A 20,471-nucleotide genomic window follows, 5' to 3' on the forward strand; every position below is an offset into this window, starting at 1 on the left:
GCCCCTCTGTCAGGAGCCGGAGTCAAGTGCAGGTCAGCAATAAAAAAACAAGGTGTCAGTGAAGTTAATAATTTATTCAAAGAAGCCAAAACAGTGCAGGCCTAGTGATCCCACCAACTCTTCCCAGTAAGTCTTGCTCCATTGAGGCCGTTGCAAAGACTGAAGGTCCCTACCTTCCCAACACTTTCTAAGGCAGGCACCCCCAAACTTGGCCCTCCAGCTGTTTTGGGACTACATTTCCCATCATCCCTGACTGCTGGTCCTGTTAGCTAGGGATGATGGGAGTTGAGGTCCCAAAACAGCTGGAGAGCCAAGTTTGGGGATGCCTGCTCTAAGGCTCCTCCTCTCCAAGGTCTGTCCCAAGCAGTTGCAAACTGCATCTGTGCACAACAAATCTCTGCTCTTTTCATTTCTCTGTGGGTTCTGGGAGACTGAGGGGGGTGGGAGCTGGTTGCAGCAGGAGGGGGAGACTCTCTGGATTCTTCAACGACCTGTCTCAACTCGGCCTCTTGGTCAATCTCCTCTCCAGCTTCAGCTTCAGCCTCGGAATCTGAATTGCTCTCTGTCACAGCCTGTTCCAGCTCACCAAACTCTGTTACCTTTTCCGATTGAGGCACAGTGGGTTCTCCTTCATGGAGAGCACGTGTTGCGGTGGGAGCAACCATGACACCCCGTTTCTGGGTGGGTTAGTTTGAATGGCCACGAATTTGATTGGACACCTTCAATTGTTGCTGAGGGAAATCGGTTGCTGCAATTTTATTTGATTGATGGGGGTGCTATATAGGTCCCTTTGCGCAGCGTTGAGCTTCCTCTTTTCGCTGCGCACATCGGATTACCCGCCCACCCTCCCTTTATTTAGGGTTTGTTCGAGCTGACCTTCCTATGCCTGTCATGGGGTCATCTGCTTTTGGGGCAGGGGCTTGGTAGGAATGTTACCATTTGGCTGATTGGCTGGTGCCAATTGGGTTTTGCCTACTGCGTAGCAAATCATCACAACTTGTAAGGTTGCGGTTAGGCATTGGTTAACTTCTGGTTGGTGGAGGGGATGTGATTGGCTGTGCCTGCCCCTCCTATGCTGCTGCTGCAAGGGTATTCCATTAAAGGAATCCAGCGGCTTGCCATGCTTTTGTCCGAATCCCTGGCAAAGGGCTAGGGCCACGCAAGAGCCCCTGAGAGCATTTGGGGAGAGATGAGAGCCTGGTGCTCAGCTTTATTCTTTCCCCAAAATTGTTTACCCTTACTGACTTCCACAGGGGTGTGGTTGTCAGTTCTGTTCCTACCTTCAAGTGGTAGCCTAACCAATGTCTAAGCAACCACTCACATACTGTAATTCAATAAAGTTGTGGCCAGCATTATGCCAAAAACCAAAACCAAAATGATATGTGAACCGTGTTTTTATTCGGGGATGTCTTGGGGGTCCTTGACACACAACTCCTCCTCTCAGTCTGCTCCTTCTTCTCCCTCTGACCACTCATTGTTGCCGTCCCACCACCAACCCCCTGACTCTGAACCTTCTTCTCCTGGGGGTTCCCCAGCTGGGGCCTCCCACCACTCCTTTGCACCTAGCCAGTCCATGACACCCTCAGGATCCGGATTACATTGTTCCAGGCAACCCGAGCCAAGAGATCCATGCTATTTACCGTTCACATGAGACTCCTGCATAGCCAGGCTTGCACAGACACTGAGTGGCCGAGCCTCTGTGGACACATCCAATGGCAAAGCTGAGGTGGAAAAGGAGAGAGAAGCTGTCAACATTCCCCAAGAGCGATACAGCCAAGATGTAGTAACACTTGGTCACCGAAAAGCTTTTACAAAAAACAAATGAGATCTGAAAGGGCACATGAGGCCAAGGCTCTGCAAGAAACAAGGATCCTTATAAAGCCACATTCTAAATGGATTCAGAAAAGGCACAGGAAACAATACTCCTCAGTTCAAGATGCCGAGGGTAGGCAGGGAAATTGCTTGCCTGAATGCAGCTGCAAATCAAATTCTGGTTAGTCTAAAAGCCCAGCTCAGAGTCTGACAGTGTCTTCTTTTGAAATGGACCAAACTTGTTTTAGAGCAAGTTTCCAAGTAGTGCGAGGCAAAGATCCAGCGCAACTGAACCTAAACTCGGCAGTTCTCTTCCCAGCTGTACAGGAGGAGGCAGGGAAATAGGGGAGCGGCACTTAGCTTGGCCTCAACCGAGGCTTGTCCATGTACTTTTAAACCACGGTTTATTTAGCAGCGCATTCAAACACAGCCAACACAAAGCAGAAAAACCAAGAGTGGAAGGTTTTGCAAGAGTGACTCACTTGTTAGACCCAACCGGGAGAGGGCAGGGGCACCCAATGCACCGCAGAGGCCCATCAAGTGAAGAGTTCCCCACAAAACCATCTTTGCAGCTTTCACAGTGATCTCCCTCTGTGTTGTGCTGGCAGTTCTGCACAGAGAAGAAATGAAACTCGAAAGACATAGTCCACAGTTAGCTTTTGTCCTCCTGGCTTCCTTGAGCAAATCTGGCTATGCCTTTGCAGTTTACGTAGATGGTCTGCCGACAGAATGTCTTGCGTCAGGCAGACTTGTTTTTCTGAAAGACCGACAGATGCCAACCATTTAGAGCAGGGGTGAGGAACCCCTGGACCACAGGCCAAATTTGGCACATTAGGTCTCCCACTGCTTGGCCATTATCTCTCCCTGCTGGGCCAAAAAAGTGCCCCACCCCTGATGAAGAGCAGGGGGAGACGACTTATAACCTAAGTTAACTGAATGGCAACACAGAGGGGTAAAGGTAAAGGGACTCCTGACCATTAGGTCCAGTCGTGGTTGCGGCGCTCATCTCGCTTTATTGGCCGAGGGAGCCGGTGTACAGCTTCCAGGTCATGTGGCCAGCATGACTAAGCCGCTTCTGGCGAACCAGAGCAGCGCACGGAAACGCCTTTTACCTTCCCTCTGGAGCGGTACCTATTTATCTACTTGCACTTTTATGTGCTTTCGAACTGCTAGGTTGGCAGGAGCAGGGACCAAGCAACGGGAGCTCACCCCGTCATGGGGATTCGAACCGCCGACCTTCTGATCGGCAAGTCCTAGGCTCTGTGGTTTAACCCACAGCACCACTTGCGTCCCTGTAACACAGAGGGCTACTGTATCTCAAAAAAAGCCAAGAAGCTCCTAGCCAATCATTCTATTCCTACATATAGCAGGACTTTAGCCATGAATATGGCCAGGCATGTTCTCCCTAAAGAGGGTCATGCTTGAAACAGAAGCCTCGATGGCTTAATAGCTTTCTAAATCTTGCCCATGTTCTACTGGCTTTTCCTTTCCTCACTGTGCATTGCTCACAGCCTTGATCTGGTGTGCAGATTCTTTGCAGCCGTTGCCGTGTGAAGCAGAATTTTGTACCAGACACTCAATTCAACATCTTGAGAACTTCTTAAAAAGGTAAAGGTAAAGGACCCCTGACATTTAAGTCCAGTCGCGAACGACTCTGGGTTTGCGGCGCTCATCTCGCTTTACTGGCCGAGGGAGCAGGCATTTGTCCACAGTTTTTCCAGGTCATGTGGCCAGCATGACTAAGCCGCTTCTGGCAAACCAGAGCAGTGCACGGAAAGGCCATTTACCTTCCCGCCACAGTGGTACCTATTTATCTACTTGCACTGCATGCTTTCAAATTGCTAGGTGGGCAGGAGCAGGGACCGAGCAACGGGTGCTCATCCCGTCGCGGGGCCTCGAACCACCAACCTTCTGATTGGCAAGTCCAAGCGGCACAGTGGTTTTAACCACATCACCACCCGCATCCTCTTTTCCTTCTCACCCCTCTATATTACTAACTCTTTTGGCAAAACCCAGCCCCCTGTTTTCAAATAGCCTACTTTCTAGTGGAGGAAGAGCACCACTGCATGGTGTAAAGTAGAGAAAATGCTCGCCCCTGACATAAGCAAATCCAGGATATATTAAATTACCCAAAGAGAAATATTTTAGATAAATTGACAAGCATTCTTTTCCCCCACTTACAATGCATATTCCAGATCCCGGAAGACACTGGTCCGAATGACCATTGCAATTACATGGAACACATTTTCCCAGGAAGAGGCCTTTAGTGTCCCTGTAATAGCCCGGAGCACATTCCTAATTGCAAAAGAGATAATGTGTGTTAAACCTACATCAAATATCTGTAGCAAGGATGCTGAAGGGTCACTTAGAATTCTCCTCTGAATTACTTAGCTCAACGCCTATCTAAAATCTTTCAAACCAGTTTTTTTTTCCTGCCTGGCTTGTTGCATCGTATTTCTCAGGATGTTAACAAACTGTGCTTGACACTCTTCCTTTAGTGCGCCATTGAAAAGCTTTAGAACAGGGGTCAGCAAACATTTTCCGCAGGGGGCTGGTTCACTGTCCCTCACTGACCCTCAGACTATATTTTTTTTGGGGGGGGAGGAAATGAATGAATTCCTATGCCCCACAAATAACCCAGAGATGCATTTTAAATAAAAGGACACATTCTACTCATGTAAAGACACTGATTCCCGGACCGTCCGCGGGTCAGATTTAGAAGGAGATTGGGCTGGATCTGCCCCTGGGCCTTAGTTTGCCTACCCATGATTTAGAAAGCTTTGCTAGGATAAGTAATGCTAATTAATGCATTTTCTGTTAAATGCAAACTATGCTGCATGTGCTCAGATGCACGATATGCTGCTACCTGTGCAAGAGAAAGCGGCTGTCAGTGGTATTGAGGCTGCAATCCTGTGCACACTTGAGCGCAAGAAAGGGCTACTTTCTGGTAAACATACAGAGGATTGGACTCTCATTGCCTGTATATTCAACATGGATACAATTGTACAATGAATGCTGTACAAATTCCCCATTTTGAAATGCACCAAGAGGATGCAAATTCAGAGGAAAGGCTCTTATACTATATGGAGGAAACCAGCTTATTTGCACAGGTTGGTTGGCAATAGAGCAGCGTGAGCTGGTGTTAAGATGTGGTGTCAAGCCAAGACAACAGTAATGGGAGCCCTAGAATCCAACACAGATTGTTCTCCCTTAGGCTGACAGTGCCTAGCCAACACAACTTCAGAACTTCAGCCACCTTCTTTCAGGACCTGGGTCTGCAACTACTGCCCTTATATCTGACTTCCCTAGAACCACGCACATCAATCATGTGCCCAGGCATATAGGTCTGGAGACCCTTTAATCCCCTTTACATTTATTTGAATTGCACCCATGGGATCTCCCTGTGTAAGAGCAAGGAGGCCCTTACCACACAATTCATAGCAAGGTGAACAGAGCCGCAATGTAAGAACAGAATCAGAGAATCGTAGAGTTGGAAGGGACACCAAGGGCCATCTAGTCCAACCCCCTGCGATCCAGGAATCTCAACAAAAACATCCATGACAGATGGCCATACTTAACCAAACCAATGGCACGCCGAGAACAGCATTCAGCATCCCACAGGGCTAGCCTGATGCCTCTGGGAAGCTGACAATCTGTGCCTGAAAGCTAAAGTTAAGTAGCACACTGTTTCTGAATCTGGAGGTTTTTATATGCAAGCCCGTCCTATATACCGTATTTTTCGCTCTATAAGACACACTTCCTCCCCTCCAAAAATTAAGGGGAAATGTGTGTGCCTCTTATGGAGCGAATGCAGGCTCCATGGCTTCAGTGAAAGCAACACGAAGCCTCTGGGGCACAGCGGGAGCTCCCGCTGTGCTCCGGAGGCTTTGTGTTGCTTTCGCTGAAGCCTGGAGAGTGAGAGGGGTCGGTCTGGAGGCTTTGCGTTGCTTTCGCTGAAGCCAGGAGAGCAAGAGGGGTCAGTGCACACCGATCCCTCTTCCTCTCCTAGCTTCGCTTTGCTGGAGAGGCACTGCGCAGCTTTCCCTCTCTGTGCAGCGCCCCTTCAGCGAAGCTGGAGGAGAAGTGGAAGGGGCTCCATTTCTGCTGCCGCTTCGCTGAAGGAGCGCTGCGCAGAGAGGGAGAGAATTTTTTCCCCTTGTTCTCCCCCTCTAAAACTAGGTGCGTCTTGTGGTCCGGTGTGTCCTATAGAGCGAAAAATACGGTACATGGAAGCATTATGAAGTGCCCATGATCTGCTTACCTGCTAAAGGAATGCCATTCGGAGGGGGAGACCCCTAACTCTACGAGCAGAGTTCTGAGTGCTCTGCATGAAAAGTGGCGTGAGCGTTTCTGCCTACCTGGCAAGAGTCTCCTCTATAATTGGCTGGGCACATGCAGAGCTCCACATTGCTGGCTTGGAGGCCCCCGCCAGTCTCTGTTGCTCTCTCCAGTGTCACCCGATGTAGGGATACAGACGACGAGATCTGGGAGAAGAGAGCCCGAATCTGCAGCTGCTCCAGCTTTGCCAGCACCATCATCAGCTCTTCCCTGGAGACAGGGTTGTGAGTCTCGCTGTGTCTGAAGTTATCCTACGGGAGAGGAAAGAGTTGCAGGGCAATATCAGCAGGACTCACGTCTCCCTTAACTGACTGCATGAAGAAGAAAAATCCCACCGAAAACTTCAGTTACAAGGCATGTTCTTAGCAGGCTCCCAAGCCACAAAATGCAACTGAACACCCAAAATAGAAAATCATTACCTTTTGTCTGAACAGTTACATTTTGCAGTGCTTTGCCATCTGCAAACACTTTTGCTTTTTTCTTAGAGAAGGCCAACAAGCTTATTATCCATCTGAGCAATCAAAATTGAAATGGGTAACTGCGTGGCAATTAGTTCACAGAGAACCTTTCTCATTAGACCCACACATCACATGTGAAAAATAGTTTTTTTACAAGCCCATACCAAAACAATCATCCCATTCCTGCAGTTGTGGAATTTATTCAAGTTATAAACACTTAAACACTTCTAGATTCTAAGGCCAATGATACAACAGTGAATCCCCAAAAGACACACTGGACAGAGTCGCCATCACCCTGCAGTGACCAGAGCTCTATTAATTATTATTATTATTATTATTATTATTATTATTGTTGTTGTTATTATTAGAGACTCTCCCTCTCACTCCAACAGCTACAAAACTCCTGCATCTGAACTGACCTCCAAAAGTTGGAGCTGCCCTTCATAGACGTCCCCAGGGACAGGGTAGTTGCTCTCAAGAAACATAATGCTCATTTGGTTTCCCTAGGAAAGGAAGAAACAAAGAGACATAAATCATCAAAGAGAAGCATTTGCTGATGGAGCGTTGTTTGGTCCAAGGAGAAAGAACAACTTGAGCCATACCTTGAGAATTACATCAGGCCGGGACTCGATCGGTATGAACACGTCACCCCTTTGGGTGTCTGAGTGCAGCTCGTAGCGCAAATACCCGCCATAGGAGGAAACCTGCAATTGGACACAAATCACAAAATGGTGCTACATTAATTAGATTTTTTAAAAATACCCCTCCTCCAACTCCAAAATTCAAGAATCCAAGCTAAAGTTAATTTGAGCTTAATATTGCCTTCGTGCAAATTTGCTTATTTGGAGTACTTAAAATGTATTAGTTTGAATTAGACATTTGATTCCCCCGCCCCCCAGTATTTTTTAAAGGCAGCAATACAAGCATAGTTAAACGACTAGGGGGTGAAGGGAATACAACTCAGTGCCATAAGGGAGTGACAGGGAGATGGGAGGATTTTCACTTGCTATATTCAAAATTCTCCTTCATGGATCACTGCCTTGCCATGGCGAAGGGGCTTGAATAACTCAGAGACGCTATGAGCTATGCCGTGCAGGGCCACCCAAGATGGACAGGTCATAGTGGAGAGTTTTGACTAAACGTGATCCACCTGGAGCAGGAACTGGCAAGTCACTCCAGTATCCCTACCAAGAAAACTCCATGGACAAAGACAACAGGCATATAAAAGTTATGATGCTGGAAGATGGAAAAGTTATGACGCTAGTGACCTTCTTTCTCTCCTTCAAAAACAGGTGGTTTTGCTGTTGTTGTTGTTTTTGCTCTAGTGTTGGCTGTCTCTTTTTTGCTTTGAATGTAACTGCCTAAAGTCTTTCTTCTTATAAACAGCTTGTCTCCTAGTGGATGGTGAGGAGCAACACATTGTTCTGAACAACTAGGTGGCAACTGTTTAGGTGGGGGGAACTAAACCTTTCATAATATGATTAGTCTTCCAGATTCACATTCATTCAAGTTGAAAACTCCTAAATATAAAATTCCATGATAATCAACAGAAATGCAACAACGCTCTGAAATACGGATCCTTATGTTCCTCAATATTTAACATTTTCTAGTCCCTCCGGGTTGTCTAGAGCTTGACTGGAGTTTCCCAACATTTGTCAACATATGGTACAAATGAGCAGCTAAAATGTATGGTACACAAGAGCCCAAAATCTGCCTTAGACATCAGAATTTGGCCTCTGACTAATAAATGGAATAAATTAGGAGATGAAGTATAAAAAGAAACAAAAGAAACCGCAAAAAGGGGAGAAGTCAAAATATACTTTTTTTATCGTGAAGTTATGTGGTTTCTTATGCCTGTAAAAAAAACACCTGTGTAATGGAAAATTGAAAATTTAATAAATAAGTAAGGAATATGGCACACACACACACACAAAAAGAATTTGGCTTCTGGACATTAGCGTAATTAAAAAATAAATAAATACCCAGCACATTCAAAAAGGACCAGAGGAGACTGCCTCCAGCCAGCGTTGGTGTCACTCACCTGGTCTCCAAGGTAGGAGCTGGGAGCATGCCAGTGAAGCTCCTGGAAGGCCTCTGGGAAATTCCGGAGATCAGCACGAACAATCTCATTTTCCAAGCTGACCAAGGTGGGGACTTCCTGGCGGTCTCCGCTGAGCAAACTCCACCCACTCATGTCCATAAACTAAGAGGCAGGTAAAGAAAAGTATCTGAAATGCTTTTCCCAGTAATGATGTATGAAAGTGAGAGCTGGACCATAAAGAAGACTGATCGCCAAAGAATTAATGCTTCTGAATTAAGGTGCTGGAGGAGACTCTTGGACTGCAAGAAGATCAAACCTATCCATTCTGAAGGAAATCAGCCCTGAGTGCTCACTGGAAGGACAGATCCTGAAGCTGAGGCTCCAATACTTTGGCCACCTCATGAGAAGAGAAGACTCCCTGGGAAAGACCCTGTTGCTGGGAAAGATGGAGGGCACAAGGAGAAGGGGACGACAGAGGACGAGATGGTTGGACAGTGTTCTCGAAGCGACCAGCATGAGTTTGATGAAACTGCAGGAGGCAGTGGAAGACAGGAGTGCCTGACGTGCTCTGGTCCATGGGGTCATGAAGAGTCGGACATGACTAAACGACTAAACAACAACATCATCAGAAAATGCAGGCCTGCAAGCTTGCCCATATACTTTAAACACTTAAAAAAAAAATCAGACTAAATTGTGCCCTTGCAGCTGGTCTCTGCAATGTTGTCAAGTAATGTTACTGCTGCGACCAACAATTTATCTGAAACAGGATGGCATTATGTTTCTCAGAATGCATAACAGGTTGGCAATGAAGAGCTAGAAGAGGATTCTTTTATCATCTTCTTTTATCATTCTTCCGGGTTGCGTTCCACAGTGACCTGGAAGTAGTAGAGTGCATTACTTCCGGGTTTTGCCACTCGCGCATGCGCAGACGGTCAAAATGACGTCACATGCATGCGCGGAAGTGGCAAAACGTGACCTGCGCACATGCAGACGCCCTGTCATGTCTTACGTTCTGTTCAGGATGCGAACAGGGCTCCAGAACGGATCTAGTTCGCATCCTGAGGTACCACTGTATTGGAAATGAGAGAGAGAGGGAGAGAGCTGTCACCCTAATGTCCTGCTTCTGGACTTCCGAAAGGTAGCTTGACTGGCCACTGTTGGAAACAGGATGTTGGACTAGACAGAACTTTGACCCGACCCAGCAGAGTTCTTCATATGTTCTTATAACTTGGTATCAAACTCTGCCCATTCAGGTCACTGCTGGTGCTGAGGTGCCATCCCACGACCTTCCTCAGCATCAGCTACAGGTGCCACCCTCCAAAGTCTCAGTCCACATATGCTACAACAGCAGCAAGAATACTCATCGCAAAGTATTGGAAGACACAAGATCTACCCATCTTGGAAGAATGGCAGATGAAGGTGATAGACTATATGGGATTGGCAGAAATGACCGGCAGAATCCGAGACCAGGGGAAAGAGACCGCGGAAGAAGATTGGAAGAAATTTAAGAACTATCTTAAGAAACATTGTAAAATTAATGAGTGTTAAAATGATGCGATTTTAGAAATTAAGTGGATTACAGCCGTAAAGATTAAGTTAAAAGAAAAGAAAGGTTAATAATTACATAAAATTAAGGGTGAGGATTTGCTGAACTGAATATTTGAAATTGGAATGCAGAAAGGGAAGGTATGAGGAGGTCGGGGAAGTAAGCTTTAAGAAAATAAGGATTTGAAATTATACTTGTTTTTTCTAGTATGTGTGTTTGTTTGTACTGTTGTGTTTGTTTATATAATTTGTGAAACTTTAATAAATATTTTATAAAAAAACCCACAAAGTCTCAGTCCACATATTCACCTCTACACGGTACTTCTCAGCGCTGTGACAGCGATCTGTCGCCCCAAAGCAGAAGCAGCTGGTGCAGCCTTTTGGGTTGCTGGCATCCAGAGAGAACGTCCCCAGGTGGCACTGGTCACACCTTGCACCTTCCACATTCTCCTGTAAAGGTTCAAAACAAATTTAAAAAATACGTGTTCACATTTGTTCACTGGCCTGCTGGCCAAGATGTAGGAAAACAGGAAAAAGAAGAGCCCAGGGTTCTTCTATCCGAGGAGCGCAAAAAATCGCTGTTCATGATGAGACACAGACACAGGCATACAGGAGAAAGCGGCAGTCTTCTGCAGCGCTGTCGTTCACCTGACTGCAAAATCTTCATATAGAAAAGAAAATGCAACCCTTTTCAAAACCGGCTGGCCCAGTGCTGCGCTGCCACCTTCGCAAGTGAGAGTTAACGCCGCTTACCAAGATAGTGTAGGAGCACAGCAGTGGTGGCAAAGTCAGGGCTTCACAGGCTCCTCAGTGGGAGCACAGGATCGACTCTGCTGGTGCACCCACACTGCCCCAACCTTGCCTGCTGCCCCAGACCCTCCCAGTGACACTACTGCCAGGAGGGCAGCACTGCAGGACCACCCTGGACTTTTTAATCACATGTGGATGGAATTAGGGCATGCCCATGACAAAAAGAGGGGCTACGTTGTTTTGTGTATCAGTCACCATCACTCTTTACAGCCCTAAAATGCTTCTTGCACGCTTTTTAAGGGCTTGCCTGCCCTACAACCAGCTTGCATGGGGCTGGTTGGGAAGGCTTTCCACAAACTTTGTTTCTGACTACCAAATCCTAACTAAACTGTAAGTTTGCCCCATGGCGTGTGTGTGGCCGGGGAGTGGAGGGAACCAGAGGTGTGTTTTTCCAGTGTCGCCCTCAAGCATAGGTGGGTGTGAGTTTGCATGTTTGCAAAGTAGCCCTCCAGATTTGTTCTAATAAGGATGTGCCTCAGGCATACAATTTTCATCCCACTGTGATATAAATCAAACCTCCAGGAGACTCCAGGCGAAATCACATTCCGTGACGGAGCATGGTGCCTCAATAGCATTGTTGTTCCCACTCACTGCTTTCCAGCACTGCTTGTTCCAGTGGAGTTGTGCTGGTTGGCACCCATTCATTCACACAAGCCAGTAAGGTACAATCCCTGCACTTGATGCAAAGCCCCGTCGTTTGTAAGGGAACAGCTAAGTGGTGGCAGACAAGGCATGATTAACCTTACTGAGAACCTTACTGTGCTTGATAGCGCTGGACATTGGAAGCACCAGCAGGTTGCCTCTTGCATTTTGATGCCGGCCCCTTCAGCAGCTTTTTACCCAAAAGCCCACTTCCAAGAGGCAAGCAAACACCAGAGTATCAGACTTACCTTGCAGTGGCACTGCCCAGTGACTGGATCGCACACACTTGCTTTTGTCCCTGCTTGGTGGCAGTTGCAGCTCCTGCAGTTTGGGTAGCCATAGTAGCCTGGAGCGCAGAGATCACACTGACGTCCTACTATGTTGGGTTTGCATCTGGAAGGGACAAGTTTCATATTCGTTTGCTTTCCTTCCAGCTTCTAACTCAGGATGAACCAACTGAGCCCTTATAAGCCCTGCGGATATACGGCTTTGAACCAGTTGAGTCAGTTCAGCCTTTGGCTGTCACCCACTGGTTGGCTCCAACCTGCTGCCCCCTTCAAAGGTTTGGGGGACCACCTCCCATCATCCCCAGCCAGGATGACCAAAAAAGGTCCAGGATGATGGGGGTTGAGCCCAACATCTGGAGGGCACAAGATTGGGGAAGGATCAAGTGACTTATTTAAAGCCCTGTTTAAAGCCCTGTTATTTGCAAGGCTTACAAATCTCATGTGCTGCATCTCTCAATTATATAGCAATGACTGTGACACCTCTAGGGACAGACAAGACAAATGAGACTTCTGGCGCTCAAGAGCCTTATCTCTTGACTCCTGCACTTTGAAACAAACAGCAGCATACACAGGAAAACACAAGAACAGTTTTGCAGGATCAGATTGAGGCTCCGTCTAAATCAGCATTTTGTTTTGAATAAAGGTCAAGCAGATGCTTCTGGGAAGCCCATAAGCAGGATACGAAGGCAAGCTGTTTACTGTTTGTCCCCAGCATCTGGTACACTCTCTCTGAAGGTGTAAGTTCTATTTAGCTACTATGGCTAGCAGTACCCTTCCTAGAATAGAACAAGGAAGGATTCAAAGCCTTCACACTTGGAAGGGGAACTTTTTCTCTTTGACTCCTGCCCTGTGCATCATACTAGTGCTACATTAATTTACAAAATTCCATAAAGATCCAGAATGAGTTTTGTTGTTTTTGATCCTAAAATATTTATTTTATTTTTATTTGCCCTTCCAGCACAGCCAGGCAGCCTCCTAGTGAAGTTCTGCTAACTGAGCTAATGTAATGAACCTCCAGCAAGCAATGGTTTGTTTTGCTCCCCCCTGTAAAAGGACAACAGTGTTCCTGAATTCAGAAAAGAGAGGAAATAAATGCTGCAGCCAATACACAATGAGTGGCTGCTGTTTTGGGAGACAATGGACTGTGCTGAATGCAGAGATGACTCAGTGCTTTTTAGATCAAAGGGATAATCAAGTAGACAAATCAATCAACCTTTCCAAAATGAAATGTTTGAAATACAGTCAGAGGTCTGACTAGTATAGGGCTCAGAGATATCAGAAAACAGCAACAACAACTTTGTTATTTATTTGCTGCCCATCTGAATGGGTTGCCCAAGCCACTCTTGGCAGCTTCCAGCAAAATATAAAACACCATGAAACGTAAGCACTCAAGGAAGATAGAGGACCACAGGCAATGTCCGCCACTGTGTTGGGGAGGCAGAAAGCCACAAAGGTAGTGTAGCCAAACACATCCACCAATTACAGATAGGTAGCCGTGTTGGTCTGCCATAGTCAAAATAAAAAAATTCCCTCCAGTAGCACCTTAAAGACCAACTAAGTTAGTTCTTGGTATGAGCTTTCGTGTGCATGCACACTTCTTCAGATACATCCACCAATGATATACAACCACAAGTCCTGTTGAGACCCTGATGGGGAGAAAGAGGCCACCAAAATGTGGCCTTGCTCAGAGTTCACATTCTCACACAGCTCAACTTTGGGGACCGGCCAAAACCAGAGTTGGCTGAAAGCATCAACTGTCCAGACGAATTTCATTTATAAAGCGAAGCAGCGCAGAAAGATATTCGGATGCCACTGCAGCTGGCGCCCAATTATGCATGGAAGTAGCATCCATAATTACCCACCTGCACTGTCCACTGTCTACGTTACATCCTGGCTCTGCTAGATCCTGGGTCCCGGGACTAGAGCAATTGCAGTCCTCACAGCCAACCAGTGGGTGACAGCCAAAGGTCTGGGGCTCGCAGACGATACACTCGGGTTTGATGGTGCGTGGTGGACAGATGCACTGCCCCGTCAGTTCGTCACACAGGCGACTTCCACAGTTGCAGGCTGCAAGTGAAAGCAGGCAGGTGCATATCACAATACACACACACACCACATATTAAGCTCAGAATATTTATGTCTAGTGAATACTGGAATGTATCTGAATCTGCAAGACACTTCCAATTACACACCAATAAATAAGTTTAGTAGCACAAGATTCCACTTGCCCACATAGGCCTTGTTCATAAATTCTCGACAGGCACTCTGTAGGAAATTAGAAGCACGTGTGTGTATTTTTCAGCCATTAAATCTAAAGTAGAAACAGAGCTGAGGAAACAACAGCTGCTGTGCTAATTTATTCTGTATATAAAAGACCATCTCAGTGAACAGCCAACTAGAAGGATCCATTGGGGCTGCGAATGGTAAGAAGCATCTTGCTTCTCCTGCTCTCTGGCAAGTGTCTCTTCTGGTAGCGGCCAGAGAGCAACAGCTTGGAACACTGCTGAACAAGGGAAGGCATCTGGAAGAGACTTCTATTTCTATGTACAAAGATTGACCACGGATGGCCAGGGAATTATGAGCGAAGTTCCTTTTCCACAATCTCGACTGCTCAGAAGCACAATGCATGAAATGGGCAATTGAATATTTGCAGGCTCTGTTGTAAAGTTACTCTGCCAGGGGATAGACTTGCAATTAATCTCCATGCTTGAATATACATATATGCTTTGCTGGAATTCTATAGCCATGTGTATTTTGCCTGAAGCATTTGTGAGCTGGTTACTAAATTTGACCATTCCCCACTCATGCCTGCTTCTGGAAAATTTTGCATCCATTTTTTCATTCTGACGTAGTGTCGTCCATGGATATAATTCCAAAATAGTTCTATGGAAGGAAAGCATTGCGTTCAAAACAGGTTCCCAGGCTGCCACTGAAACATAAGGATGCAGGAAGAACCGTAGCCCAGTATTCCATTCACGTAATATCGATACAGGTACCCAGCAGCTTCTGGGTAGGTTAGTCTGGAAAGCGAAACTGAATGGCATGCAAGTCAGACCTGGAATGCTGTACATATCAGCCCTGAATGGAACAACATCTCTCAAGAGACTCACGTCTGCAGGTGGGGAAACCCCAATAGCCTGTAGCACAGCGGGAACACTCTCGCCCGATGACATTTGACTTGCAAGCGCACTGGCCCCCAAACGGCTCACACTGGCTCCGGATGGCTCCTGCCTCGTGGCAGTGGCAGGGCTGGGCCCCGTTGTTGTAAAAAAGAGAGATAGATATGGCAGAATCCTGGCAGAACTTGGAGGATGTTGCAGGGCTGCAGAGTGAGGGAGAAATTGCTGCACTGAGTCTCACAGGAGTACACAGTCCACACATTTGATTCATGAATTATGATTTGTAGCCTGCCCCATTCCGCAGCTTCTCTTTCCAAATCTGGGGGCTAGAAGCAGCAAGACGCGAACTCTGAGCCTGAGGACACAGAGCTGCTGATTATGGACCAATTAGCAGGTTCTGCATCTGTGCAGCTATATTGTATACATGCAAAATGCACACAAGCACTGACTCCAAGGATGACTGGTGAAACTGGAAATTAAGGGAAGCCACCTTGGGTGTGAGACCTGGAAGACCTGCTTGCTGCCTTGCAGGGCTTTCCCCACCTGGCATAGAAGGATGGATTCCTGACTGACTCCAGCTACAAAAGTTGAGGCTGCTGAAAAGAATAGCCTCTCCTCTGCTCTCTCCTTGGGAGTTCTCTGGGCAGCTGCTGTTACCATCCCTGGTCTCTGAGCTGCCCCCGACCAACCACAAAGAGAGGTGTCTCCTCACACTGCCCCACAGGAGCCTGGGAAGCATCCCCTGAGGCACTATTCGCCTGTGCAAGCCTCTGGGAGACAGAAACGCGAGTGGGCATCCGAGGAGGGAGGTAAGGAAAGAGGGACAGAGGCCAGTGTTGCCTGTGGCACCCCTGACCATCATTCAAGGCATCCCAGGGTGCCAGGTATTATTTATGGGGGGTTGTTGCTGTTAATTTTTTGTATCTTTATTTCAGATTGTATTATCAATGTGGAATTTGTTCAATTACGGCTGTGCACTTTTGATGTGTGTTGTGTGTGCTATTTTTGTAATTGTATGAACCTTTTCATATTGTAAACCACTTGACGGTGGTTTTGGCTGTGGAAAGCTGGTATACAAATAAAATGATGGTGGTGATGAGGATGAGGATGATAAATTTCACATCAACAATGGGAATTGATGTTAAAGATGAAATCCTGGATGTATTCGTCAAGTTACCCAAAGCACAGTAGAGGGTTTAGATTTTAGAGTGTCTGGGGAAACGCAGCCAGATGGGTAGGGTAAAAATAATAAATTATTATTACTTTATTATTATGGTTTTGCAAAGTGGCCCCCATTTTTTGTATCTCACTTGATATAAAAGCTGTTGACTCCACAGTTGCTGATGAAATCATAGGACTTGTCTAATGGTTCTTCTGAAAGGTAGCTGGAACCATAACTGTCTTCAGGAACCACAAGGATATAATCCTAAAAGATCAAACAGCAAATAAACAAACTGGGAACAAACTGGGGAGGCTGATGAGTCAGATGACAGATCACATATTCCCTGCCTTTACAAGGTAGAAGGGCTAGCATAATGGATACCCCCTTCACCTCATACAGAGAAATGCTGTTCTATAAGTGGGAGAGAACATATTTTAGAATTCCCCATTAGTTATTGCAGTCATTCTTGCAGACCTCTCTGTCTCTCTCTCTCTCTCTCACACACACACACAAAAAAAAAATTAAGATAGGAACATACCAGCCAAAGGTACCTATTCTCTGGCACACGAATGACCACACTCAAGTCATTATCCGTAATGTCCAAAACAATTTGGTTTTCTGAAACTACCAGATTCCGGCAACCATATCCATGTGGGCAGAAAGTAGCGTTAGCCTGTCCTGGAAAAAGCCAGAGAGTACACGTTACCTTAAGGTCATCAGATTCTGCTTTCATACCTTGGAAGTATTCCCCTTTGACAGCAGTCATCTCACACAAGCTTAATGTTCTACAATAGTCTCTCCTAACTTATTACCGTCTATAACTTTTGGACTACAACTCCTATTATCTCTGAGCTATGCTGGCTGGGGCTGATGGGAGTTGTAGTCCAAAACACTTGGAAGGGTACCAGGTTGCAGAAGGAAGTCCTAGCAGAACCTGAGCAGAAAATGGAAGAGCTGGTGCTATAATGACTATTATTATTATCTATTTAAGGGCAGCTCCTATGCTGTTGGCTCTAGTCTATGAAACTTTTTGCCACAATAACTCTGTTTAGTCTTCTAAGGTGTCACGGGGCTCCTTTTTGCAGCTGACACTGTAGGAAGCATTCTCCTAGAGTCTGGCTAGCTTATATGCAAAACACTCTTCAGGAGGAAGTCAACATTATGCTATGCCCATCGTCCCAGCAGGGCAAGAATTTCAGCTTGCCAGACAGAACAATCCCAACTTCACCCACCCACCCGCATACAGTTCTGGGGATTCTCCAGACCATCCCCCAAGACAAGTTTTTTTGTGGGGGGATAATGGAATAATGGGACGCGGGTGGCGCTGTGGGTAAAAGCCTCAGCGCCTAGGGCTTGCCGATCGAAAGGTCGGCGGTTCGAATCCCCGCGGCGGGGTGCGCTCCCGTTGTTCGGTCCCAGCGCCTGCCAACCTAGCAGTTCGAAAGCACCCTCGGGTGCAAGTAGATAAATAGGGACCGCTTACTAGCGGGAAGGTAAACGGCGTTTCCGTGTGCGGCTCTGGCTCGCCAGAGCAGCGATGTCACGCTGGCCACATGACCCGGAAGTGTCTCCGGACAGCGCTGGCCCCCGGCCTCTTGAGTGAGATGGGCGCACAACCCCAGAGTCTGTCAAGACTGGCCCGTACAGGCAGGGGTACCTTTACCTTTAATGGAATAATAAATAATAATACAGTGGTGCCTCGCAAGACGAAAAGAATCCGTTCCGCGAGTCTCTTCGTCTTGCGGTTTTTTCGTCTTGCGAAGCAAACCCATTAGCGGCTTAGCGCTATTAGCGGCTTAGCGGGCTTAGCAGATCAGCTGATAAGCGGCTTAGCGGATCAGCTGATAAGCAGCTTAGCAGATCAGCTGATAAGCAGCTTAGCGGATCAGCTGTTAAGCGGCTTAGCGGATCAGCTGTTAAGCGGCTTAGCGGATCAGCTGTTAAGCGGCTTAGCGGCTTAGGATCAGCTGATAAGCGGCTTAGCGGCTTGGGAAAAAGGGGGGGGGAAACCCCCGCAGGAACTCGCAAGACATTTTCGTCTTGCGAAGCAAGCCCATAGGAAATTCATTTTGTGAAGCACCTCCAAAACGGAAAACCCTTTCGTCTAGCGGGTTTTCCGTCTTGCGAGGCATTCGTCTTGCGGGGCACCACTGTAACAATAATAATTTATTTATGCCCCACACATCTAGCTGGGTCTTCCCAGCCACTCTGGGTGGCTCCCAACAGAATTAGAAGCACAATAAACAATCAAACATTAAAAAACTTCCCTAAACAAAACCCCCATTGCACAGACTTCCATTGATGGGATTCATTGTTGAACCCCACCCTTAATTTACTATTAATACTGCTTAGCTTGCAGCCCTACAAGCCCCAACACAAACCGGAGGATCACTTACCCTGCCAAATACGTCCACCGTTGATCAACACTTCCACCGGAAAAGTTGGGTGACTGGGCTGGTAACAGTGCAGGATGAAGGCATAACGCCCCAGACTTTGGATGTGGCCATTCAACACAATAGTTGTCTGCAAGAAAGCACAGGGGCAGAATCCTAAACACTATTGTTTCCTTGTATCACTGATTTTTTAATTTCAGGATGCGTCTGCGACTTCGGTCCCGCTTATGTCAGAACCAGCCACTCCAAAGGAAAAGACTGGGATATAAGAATTTCTGCTGGTATTTATTTTCCCTATAAAGGTCCCTCCACAAGAAAAGACTGCTAAGTCAGCAGGGGGACATGCTGTGAAATACTCTCCTGTTACATCTGAGGCACTGCCAACATTTCTGTGCCCACCTCCGTAATCTCTGTTTTGATGCCACACCACACCCTGGAAGTGGAAACCTTTGGTAGTTGGAGTGCCAGCTTGAAAACTCACCTCTTCTCATTGGCTGCTGCTTCTCTGCCCACCTGCTGCAGCCCACTTCAATTAGAACCAAAACCTCCTTCACATATGGACTTCCTGACACACTGCACAGGAGTCCTAGGGCAGCATTTCCTTTCGCATTAAAGAAACAACAACACTTACACTATGGATTTTGTGTTGTCTCTAAAGCAGCACCGGCCAAGTTCCACTGGTGCAATGGCACTTTCATTTCCTCTCCTCTCCCAGCATGCCCCCAAAATATTCTCTGGAGGGTCCCTGAACCATCCAGAGTTGATTCTGAGGATGCTCAGCATGCATGGGAGAAGGGGAGGATAATACTCCAGAACGGGAGCACTGGATACCTCCCATAATGTCTAGCTCATAATGTCTTCCCTGGGGCTGCCACTGCCACCACCACTGCCACCACCACTGCTGCTGCTTCTCGTGGGTAGGCAGAGCGAGCTTGTCTGCTCCGCTCTCTGGCCCACAGGAGCACCAGGGTGGCGGCGGCAGTAGCAGAGGGAAGATGAACAGCGCGAAAGGGCTGGCCCCAGAGAGGGGCTGCTTAAAATGGCGTTCAGTCAGCTCAGCCCAGCCCAGCCCCCTTCCTCCTCTAGGCAGGGCGGGCAGAAGCCAGGAGGAGGGAGGGAGGGAGGAGGCACCGCTGTGGTGTGTGGGGGGGGGGATGGAATAGCACGGGGGAGGGGGGAATGGCGCAGCCCAAACGAACAGAATCCCCACGCTGATCTATGGACAGTCCGCAGGCCGGATCCTGAAGGCAATTGGGCCTGATCTCAACAAATGCTAGTTTCTAATTTCCTCTTCATCACACTTACCTGGGGAGCCTTTAGCAGGATGAGCTCTGCAGAGGAGTCTAATAAGGTTGGAGGCTGATGTGGAGCTGCAGGCGGAATAGCCACTGGGGGGACACTAAAGGCATGGATCAGGGGGAAGCCTGGAGCGACTGGTAGTAACTGTCCTTCCTCCAAGACAACGGACTGTGAAATCTTCTGATACCTTGATGGGACACAGGAACTACTTTGGAGGAGAAAAGAAGAAGAATTTTATGGGCTCTGGAGTCAAACAAAAGGCAAATATTCCCATGGGAACACAGCAAGGAAGGGAATTCAAATGTCCATAATGCAAAGCATGCCTTGTACAGGATTACAGGAAGACTTTATTAGATAGGGGACAGCATCTCTCTCCTGGCTCCTATATACAATCTAAAACTCATCTAGTAGCACCTTATAGATCAACTAAGTTTGTTCTGGTATAGGCTTTTGTGTGCATGCACACTTCTTCAGATACCATGCACACGAAAGCTTATAGCAGAACAAACTTAGTTGGTCTATAAGGTGCTACTAGACAATTCCCCCCCCCCCCAACTGTGTCAGA

General features: G+C 47.2%; 1 protein-coding gene across 3 annotated transcripts in view; it reads right to left on the reverse strand.

The window, feature by feature from the left end:
* The window catches only part of LAMA5 (laminin subunit alpha 5), a 223,032-nt gene that overhangs the window by 45,113 nt on the left and 157,448 nt on the right, over positions 1–20,471 (reverse strand). For 2 of the 3 annotated variants that reach the window (XM_082225741.1, XM_082225739.1), the window contains exons 30-44: positions 19,913–20,114; positions 18,611–18,737; positions 16,753–16,892; positions 16,363–16,478; positions 15,044–15,255; positions 13,796–14,000; positions 11,895–12,039; positions 10,504–10,644; positions 8,650–8,811; positions 7,211–7,312; positions 7,028–7,111; positions 6,171–6,401; positions 3,994–4,107; positions 2,295–2,422; positions 1,641–1,721 (exon numbers count right to left, since the gene is read on the reverse strand). In XM_082225741.1, the coding sequence (XP_082081867.1) occupies positions 1,641–1,721; positions 2,295–2,422; positions 3,994–4,107; positions 6,171–6,401; positions 7,028–7,111; positions 7,211–7,312; positions 8,650–8,811; positions 10,504–10,644; positions 11,895–12,039; positions 13,796–14,000; positions 15,044–15,255; positions 16,363–16,478; positions 16,753–16,892; positions 18,611–18,737; positions 19,913–20,114 (2,190 nt within the window). The remainder of the gene's footprint in view (positions 1–1,640; positions 1,722–2,294; positions 2,423–3,993; positions 4,108–6,170; positions 6,402–7,027; positions 7,112–7,210; positions 7,313–8,649; positions 8,812–10,503; positions 10,645–11,894; positions 12,040–13,795; positions 14,001–15,043; positions 15,256–16,362; positions 16,479–16,752; positions 16,893–18,610; positions 18,738–19,912; positions 20,115–20,471) is intronic. The other variant, XM_082225740.1, reaches the window with a different exon arrangement.

The sequence above is a fragment of the Podarcis vaucheri genome (genome assembly GCF_965113315.1).
Source record: "Podarcis vaucheri genome assembly, chromosome: 6".
Lineage (NCBI taxonomy): Eukaryota > Metazoa > Chordata > Lepidosauria > Squamata > Lacertidae > Podarcis > Podarcis vaucheri.